At 50.0% G+C, this 9086-nt stretch overlaps 1 protein-coding gene across 1 annotated transcript; it reads right to left on the bottom strand.

The window, feature by feature from the left end:
• Window positions 1-3979: 3979 nt before the first annotated feature.
• MYOG (myogenin) lies at window positions 3980-6117 on the bottom strand (the record flags this gene model as incomplete). The annotated part of the gene is made up of 3 exons (XM_082832607.1): window positions 3980-4101; window positions 4715-4796; window positions 5572-6117. The coding sequence occupies 3 exons, from the start codon at window positions 6115-6117 to the stop codon at window positions 3980-3982; spliced, it is 750 nt and encodes a 249-aa protein (XP_082688733.1).
• Window positions 6118-9086: the final 2969 nt, after the last annotated feature.

Genomic DNA, 9086 nt, shown 5'->3' on the forward strand with positions numbered 1-9086 from the left:
ACTCTAGGTTTCTTTCCTAGAACACCTTCCTTTGCCTTCCTTAGGAATGGTCCCAGCAGAGTGAGAGGCAGAGAATCTGGATCAGGTGGTTGCCTGTGGCTGAGCAGTGAGGGACAGCTAGAATCACTGTGGGGTTTGGGGATCCCATTTGGGCCTAGGTGGTGCCTCCTTAGCCAAGATCCTAGCCCAATTCACAGCCTTCAGTTCTTCCTGAGCTTTAGCTCACCTCCAGGCATCTCTGCCCTAGCCTGGAGCCCGGAAACCAGGAATTCAGACAAGTCCAGGGGACGTGACATGGTGGGTCTTATCCAAGAAACAGATACCTGAGCTGAGGGGGCTCCTCTTCTCTCACCCTCCATTTTACCCCCTTTACCTCCCTCTCCAGTTGGTCCAACCTCCTACTACTATACCTGCAGCACTTAAAAAGGTTTTTCAGTCTGCCAAATAGGTTACTTTGAGAAGTTAGATACCTAAGGATGTTTATTGGAGTGTAGCAAATAGTACTTTAAGCATTCTGCAATTGACACTATCTAAACACTCCAAGAAGTTCCTCTCTACACACTGACAATTGGTATGTCAATTTCAAATCTTATCTTTTTATTCTAGCAGATTCCCTAAAGTCCGTTATTAGGCAACATTTGTTTAACTTTGATTTATTGCATGTGCTTCCACGGGAGACCAGATGTAAGCTAATTTCCCCAAAGAACTATCACTCATTACTCGTTAATTGGAGTCTTATCTGTAATTCAGTTGGGCAGGTCAAGCATTTGTTAATTTAAGAAAGTCCCTGTGCTTTGATGACAAATGTTTCTTCTGTGAAAATAATGAGTGAGGCTGGGCTCCAGTTTGGCAAAGTTTGCCATTCACACATGTGAAGTTCCAGCAGATTGTTTCTTCCTGGTGGGAGGCTTAAGGACTTAAAGACTGGAAAAGAAATAAGCAGACAATGACTACACCTGACAATGGTCAGGAACAATCGACCTTAATAGCCATTGCTTAGAACTGTTCATTCGTAACAGATTATGAATATGAACCTCAGATTCCAATTGACATGATAACTGAAGAGGAATAAACTTAAAAAATATATCCAGCAACCCGAGAGCCTATCAGTTCCTTAGGAGAGATGAGTGCCTTTCTCTTGGCCAGACCGAGCCCACAGTAAGAAGGAGGGCAACTGAAGGCAGCAGGCTTGTATCTACCCTAGGAGCTTGGGAGGTACCAGGGGCAGAGGAAATGAACCCGAGGGGAGAAGATCCCCCTTGAATGGGTAGTTCAGTATTATTGGTGCATAATAAGGGAGTGAGTATAGATTGGAGAGCCAAGGTGTTGCCATCCACACATGTTACTCTCCTCATCTCCAAGGGCAGGGAGCCAGGGAGAGCTAAGAGTTGTGGCAGTGACCTAGGTATTCCACTCCAGCCTTTCCAAGAAGGTAGAACTGTGCCAACTGAAGAAAAACACACAACCTAAAAGTTGCAAGATATGTTTTACTTAGGGAACTTACTGAGGACTATAGCCCAGGAGACAGCCTCTCAGATAGCTCTGAGGAACTGTTCTGAAGAGTTAAGGGAGGAGCCAGGATATATGGGAGTTTTTGCTGAAAAAAAAAATGTAGTCAGATGTCAAAGATTACTGCTAATCACAAAAAACAGGCATATCAAATTAATGATTTTAGTGCTTTTCTATGTATGGGAAGATGCAAGAGTCCAGGCTCACTGAAATTATTCCTTAGGTGTGCATCTTAACAATCTAGGGCCAGTATCCGAAGCACATAATGCTTCCTGTTTCTTCTCCATCCTGGATTCCCCTCAGGGAGTACCTTGCCACTACAGTGGATGATAGTTTGATGGCAGGCAACGTTTGTTGTTTCCTGGGATGGCAGGCAACATTCCCTGTCCACAGCTGTAAACGCAATGACATAAACCCAAGAAGAAAATCCCACAAACGGGGACAGATTAGGCCAGTTTATGATTCCCAACAGGCCCAGCCCTGACTGGTGGTTTGGGATGAGCATGCCCCGGGGGGGACCCTCCCTTCTGCACCCTCACCTGAGTTCTGTGAGCCTACTTCACCTTTTGCTTAAATGGAGTTTCTGGAGAAACCTCTGGGAGCAGTGTGTTGACTTCCCTCTCCAGGAACAAATCAAGAGGACAGGTGTGGTAGAGACGGCCCAGCTGAGCCCAGAGCAAGTGCAGAATGGGCATGAGGGCCTGGTTGATAAAACTAGGTTAAGTGTTTTATAAAGGGCCCTGAGGAATTGAATGCAGGATGGAATGTACCACACTCTGAATCCCCTGACTTCTGTAATGATTCTGAAACTTATAAGTTGCAATAAATCAGACACACTTAGCGTGAAGCAGTTGGAATTAATGAAGGTTTTAGTCCATTCAAATTCTAGCTCCTGATGCCTTCTCAGTTAATATTATGCGATCTCTATCCAAATTCTTTCTCCCCAATTCGTCACCCACCTTCTCCCCCTCAGGAAGCCAGTCTTTGGAAGATAGCATCCCACATGAAGAGAGCCCCAGCTTTGTTTCCTTTGTAAGCCCGTTCCCCTACCCCCAGCAGAATTGCCTTCATTCTCTGAGCTGTAGACAGGGACCAGAATCTCTTGCAGCCTGGAGGAATGGAAGGGTGTGGTAAGGGGACATGCTAGTTGGCCTGGAAGAAAGTGATAGTGTCTGACCCTAATCACCCTGATTGAATTACCTCCCACTTCCTCACAGGACTCCTGCTAATGTGGCACCAGAGGAGAGGCAGGGATAAGAGAGGGGAAACCCACAAATTCCAGCTCTACACCCCTGTCTGCTGGCTGTGGTCCGAGTGCTAGGCATGTGAGCATGCTCAGTTAATTGGAAGGGAATGGACCTATTGGGATATAAGATGGAGTGTAGTAGACTGTGAACAGTGTCTATGAATTAGAGTGCAACAGAATGCTCAACAGAATTTCCTGCATGTCCCACAAGGATTTCTGTAGAATCTTGTCTTCGCCCGGCCAATGGACCAGACCTGGCTTCCTTTGTAATGGTAAAAAGAGCAGGGATCCCAGCGCCTAGTGACCACCAGCAACATGGTGCCTCTGATGCTTTTGGAGCCCCATCTGCTCCACAAGCCCTGGCCCTGCCACGTGTCTGGACCACTGAGGTGGGAGAGGCTATAGCATTAGTCATCTCCTCCCTCTATATCATCACAGACACTCTTCTAGCACCCAGTCTTTATTCATTTTTTAAAAAAGAAATCCAAATAAGTTAGCAAAAAAAAAAAAGAAAAAAAATATACAAAACAATGGCAAAACCACACGATGCTTAGTTAACAAAATAAATCACCCCAGGAGTCCCTGCCCACCCCCCACCCCCACCTGTCCCTGGCAACGTCAGCACAGAGACCTTGGTCAGATGGCAGCTTTACAAACAACACACAAAACAAAACAAAACATAAAACCATTGGAAGGTTCCCAGCATTCACTGCAAAAGCTTGGCCCCCCCAGTGACTTGGGAACAGAGGATTGTTCCTCTCCCTTCTCTCAATTCAGGGCAGGCCCAGCCTAACCCTGGCATAGGAAGAGACAACAACAGGAGATGTACATAGTCTGTCCAGGTCAGGACACTGTCTTCGTCTCTCAAAGTGTATCTTTTCAGGGGGTGGAATTGGAGGCTGCATTATGATCAAAGGGAAGCTCCTGAGTTGCCCCCTGAGCCAGGGGGCTTACACAAGGGGGCACTCTGGTCCCCTGCTTTATCTCCCTGGAAACAGAACTGCTCTCTGCTCTAAGGAGTTAGTAAATGAGAGCATCCGTTCCCTCTCTGGGTGGTGGGTTAACCTTACATGGATGAGGAGGGGGATAGTCTGGCATTTGGCAGCCCCAAGGCTGGCTTCCTGGCATCAGGACAGCCTGGCTTAGGAGAGCCCTGCTGCAGAAGTGGTGGCATCTGTGGCCAGCTTGGGGGGCTCTCATGGTTGCCCATTTTGGCAGACAATCTCAGTTGGGCATGGTTTCATCTGGGAAGGCCACGGCGACATCCTCCACGGTGATGCTGTCCACGATGGAGGTGAGGGAGTGCAGATTGTGGACATCCGTAGGGTCAGCTGTGAGCAGATGATCTGTAAGCAGAAGGTAGGAAGATATTACCTGGGTGATAAAAGTGTGTTAAGACCCAAGACAGGGGCTGAGCCCTTTGGAGTGGCACAGGTTTTCCTGGAAAGATGGGTGAGAAAAGCTCAGGGTCCTACTCCCCAGCCCATGCCTTTCCTAGTGCTATGTGCACGTGTGTGTGCAGATGTGTGTGTGAACGTCAGTGTGTCCTCTCTGATATCCCCTGGTGGGGTTAGAATTCGGAAGCAGTTATTCTGAAGTGGAGCCAGAATGGTGTATCCTGGGAGACTAGAACTGCCCTTTGATGGCCCAGTTTTGCAGCACTGACTCAGCAATTCCCAGGGACCCTTGGGGTAGGGACATTGTCCTCTCCGTGGGGAAGGTCATCTACCAGGCACCAGCTGGGGAGTTGCAGGAGGCCTAGACAACTCCTTAGCTGGTCAAGGCTTCATGGAGACACATGGCCTTCTAGCCCACCATTTGGGGCCCTGGGTTCAAAAGGTCCCTAGAGAGGCCAAGGGACGAGGACTAGAGCAGGGAGTAAGATAAGAGGGGAGAACTGGGCTTAGAGATAGCCTGTGGGGTTTGAGTCAAAGTAACCAGGGTCCTGGTCTCACTTACCCCCTGGGTTGGGACCAAACTCCAGTGCACTGCCCCACTCTGGACTGCAGGAGGCACTATGGGAGCTGCATTCACTGGGCACCTGCAAGACAGGGCAAAGGCCCAAGATCAGGGCACTGCCATTCCTGGTGGTGTCTCTTCGTCCAGTCCCAATGGGCAGAAGTACCTGTGGTGGGGTTGGAGGGTGGGCCACAAGCTGCAGCCCTCCAGCCTGGCCCACCCCCTGTTCCAGAATCTTCAAAATCACCTCCCTTCATGCCTTTCTCTGGCCACAGAGCCCCTGCTTCAGGGCCATTCCTAGCATCCATTCTGCGTGGTGATTCTGCCCTCATAGGACACCCAGCCTAAGGGGGTCTGTGGTTTTCTTGACCTTGGGATAAGGGTGAAGGAGGCAGAATGTCTGGCCCAACCAGGGCCGCTTTTGTGCAGGCCTGTTGGGGTTCCATGAGAGAGACTGAGTGGGTTTGCTCTCTGCTCAGCCATACCCAGGAGGGGGTCGGGTGAGGGGCAAAGCAGTCTTCTCAGGTAGACTTGGCCTTGACTTTTAGGCCCTGTCTTCCCCCTCATCCAGCTGACTTTGGACTTGCTCCTGGATCCCTCCGTCAGTCCCGTTCCACCCCCCTCCACATGCTTCTTCTCCCCACTGCCTTTATCTTGTCTGGAAAGGACACAGAGACACAGGAGGTCAGCTGGGCAGCCTAGCTCTAACAAAGGAAGGCATGCTGCAGCCTCCTAAGACCCTGTCTGGCTCCTGCTCTAGCCATCTGACTGAGCCCCACCGCGGGGTCCTCCAAGGTTATCCAGGTGCCTGCTGCCCCCCCTCCCCCCTGGGGCAGGTGGGTGGGGTGGCCACTTACCCCTGGTTGGGGTCCGCCCCCGCCTCGGTAGCGGAGATCGCGCTCCTCCTGGTTGAGGGAGCTGAGCAGGGCCTGCAGGCGCTCGATGTACTGGATGGCACTGCGCAGGATCTCCACCTTGGGCAGCCGCTGGTTGGGGTTGAGCAGGGTGCTCCTCTTCAGGGCCTCAAAGGCCTCATTCACCTTCTTGAGCCTGCGCTTCTCCCTCAGCGTGGCCGCCCGCCGCCGGTCCACAGACACCGACTTCCTCTTGCACACCTTACACGCCCACGGCAGGCACTGGCCTGGGCAGTGCTCGGGGGTCCCTAGCCCCTTGTCTTCGAGGGGCACTCGGGCCTCGGGGCTCAGGCTGAGCTCAGTCCGCTCATAGCCCGGTGGCTCGAAGCCCTGGAGGTGGACGGGCAGGTAGTTTTCCCCGTCATAGAAGTGGGGTTCCTGGTAGAAGTAGGGGGATGTCTCATACAGCTCCATGGGGTCAGAAAAGACTTGTTCCTGCCACCAGCCCCCAAGCTCCTGCAGCCCCTCGCGCCAACTGCTGGGTGCCATTTAAACCCTCCCCGCTGGCATGGAACCAGAGATAAATATAGCCAACGCCACAGAAACCTGAGCCCCCTCTAAGCTGTTGCTGCACATCAAGACGTTTACAGTGGATTAGATGTGATTCCCCTTCCCTCTCCCCCTGTGCGCCCCCACCCCTGCCCCCAGCCAGCCTACCCCCATCCGGCTCTTGTGCACGGGTAGGGAGGCCATAGGGTGTAATTTGACTAGTTTTCATTTCTCAACAGCCTCCATGGGGGCTGGGGAGGTGGGGGAGGACACACATTCTCCTCTCATCTGCTCCTTTCAATTACTCCTAGCTGGGCGGCCTGCCTGCTTCTAGTCCCAAAGAGGCGGGATGGGGGTGGAGGGAGGAGTAAGGAAGGGGTAGGTTTAGGCTGGAAGGGGCCTTAAGAAGTCAACTTATTCATCCCCCTGCTTCCTCACAGCACCTTACCCAGACTATATCAGTCAGATGAAACTCTTAGAAAGATTCCCCTCCCAGAGGGTGAGAGTGCTTTAAATTTGGGGCATGTATTGATACTCAGTGTCCGAGGTAACAAGGATTGGCAGATGGATTCAACTTCTGGGTTTTCAAAGAAGCTTTGACATCATATGTCACTTAAGTCTCATGTGATTGGGGATAAATTGAGGCAAAAGGAATTTTTTGGTCTTATTTTTCTTTTTTGGTATGTGTCAGTGGAAGTTTTCTCTTTAATACAGCTGGCCGGGGTCAGAGCAGAGATTAGAATTTAGCAGTCTACACATCTCCACCTTCCCCACAGAGGCAAGGTCAAGATCTACTGAGCCCTCTGTCTCCTCCCTTTCTCACTCTGAATCATTTATCTGTCCTCCCATGGCACCTCTTCAGCTCTGTTTCCTGCCCCATTTAGACACCAGGATTTTCCTGGCTCCTCACTGTGGGTGGGGTAGAAAGGAGAGAAAGCAGAGACCTTCAAACTCAGTTTAAATATGCCCTCCTTGACCACTTGGCTTGGTTGTTCTGGTCTTCCCTTCTGAGCCATCAGCTTTACATATATCATGCAGATCTCAAATATCAGGTGGAGGAGGGACTACTTAATCTTCGGGCTTCTTCGTCCACGGACATCTCTCAGCAGAAGATTTGGGGTCTGAGAGGACAGTGGTCCCAATATAGTAGGGGGGCCTCAGAAATCAGCAGTGAACAAGGCTCAATCTTGGGACTGAAGGATTACAGGGATGCTCAAGGCAGGGTCTCTACCCTTGAGGACCTTACCATCTAGTAGACCCTGCTGGTCACCTGGTTCTACCCAACCCCTGATGTCCGAATCCCCTTCCCAGGTGTCCATTGTCCGACATCTGTTGTCCTCACAAGGCAGCCCATTCCACTGATGTGCAGGGAGACCTTCTGGGTTTTGAACTGCAATCTGCTCCCTCTACTATCTTCTGTCCTGTGGTCCCAGTTTTTTTCCCTAGGACACTCTGGACTAAGTCTGATTCCTCTTCCTAAGACAGGTAAGGCTGATGTTATAAGTTCCAAGCAGTGGCAAGGATAACAAGAAGAAGAGGAACTGTGCTAGGGACTCAGGGAAGACTTCACAGAGAAGGTGAGATCTGAATGGAGCTTGAAAAACCCAGCTTTCCTCCGTCTCATTGTCTGTGGTGAGGAGCCAGGAAAATGCCGATGTCCTTTTGGGGTAAGGAACAGAGATGAGGAGGGGACATAACTAGACAATTTTTTTTAAAAACCCAAGCATTTTGAGGGGGAGCAGCAAGGTCTTCATTTGGTTTTTGGCCTTACCACTGTGATACAGCGTGGCAGCCTGGGGGCTGTGGGTTGTAAACCTTGCTTTGACTCAGACCAGATAGGCTGAAGAAGAATCTCTATTTCTAACATACATCCCATCAAGAAAAGAAAAAATAAAAGAAAACCCTTGTCTCAGTTTACACGCTAATCCTCTGAGCGCTGAGAAAAAAAGTGATATTGAAGTTACTATAGAAACCCAGAAATTGCATTATTTTGTCCTTTTGGGATCCAGTCTGCCTTGCCCCTAAGCAATGTGCCCACATCCTCTAAAAATGGAAGCAGGAGAACTGGGCTTGTTCTGTGATTATTTCTAGGATCTTACTCTCTAGTTGATGAGTGTGGACACTGTGTGAATGTTAAATTACAATGCAAGAGAGAGCTATTTTAATTCAGCAGTAAACATGGGGGCCACGACCAATTGTAAATGAGTGGGTTCATCAAATGAGTGTTGAAGTTTACAGAAAATCAAAATCACCGAAGGCTGGAAGGGGAGGAGAGCCCTGGGCTGGGTCTTGGAGAAAAGGTAGGATTTGGATGAGAAGAGGAGAGGAGGGTGAAGGGAGCATTGGGTAGATGGGTTTGTATGGAGCTCAGGGTTCAGGTAAGTGGATGATTGGACAAGCCTGCAAAAGACGAGAGGAGGCCCACCTAGGCAGAATGGAGGGACTTGAAAATCTGAGGCAAGGAGATGGCACAGAAGACCATGACAATGACCCCGGAGTGAAGCGCTGAAGACCTGAACAAGGCACTCAGAGGCAAGGGGATGGATTCAGCTGGGAGAGGATGTATGTTTCAGCTGGTAAAGGGATGGTACATATGTATTATAGGGGAGTGGTTGTTGTATTGATGAAAGGGCACCTGGCACATGGAAACACCTCCAAAACATTAGTCCCCTTACTTGCTTTGTCCTCTTCTCCACTCCTGGCCTCTCCCTCAGGCTATTTCCCTAGCTGTCTTCATTGCTTCTAGGGGACCAAAACAGCAGGGAAAACCTGGCCCCACCCCACGTGTGTATATATTTATTCATTCACTCTTTCATTCAAGGAACAGGTATTGTGCACCTTGTGCTGAGTGTGAGAGTCACTGATGTGAATAAGATGTGGTCTTTCTGCCTGCCAGGTACTCACAGTTGAGTGAGGAAGATGATTATACAAAGTAGGTGATAATAGAGTAGGCTAGAAAAATGCTACTA

Source organism: Leucopleurus acutus (genome assembly GCF_964270905.1).
Source record: "Leucopleurus acutus genome assembly, chromosome: 2".
Lineage (NCBI taxonomy): Eukaryota > Metazoa > Chordata > Mammalia > Artiodactyla > Delphinidae > Leucopleurus > Leucopleurus acutus.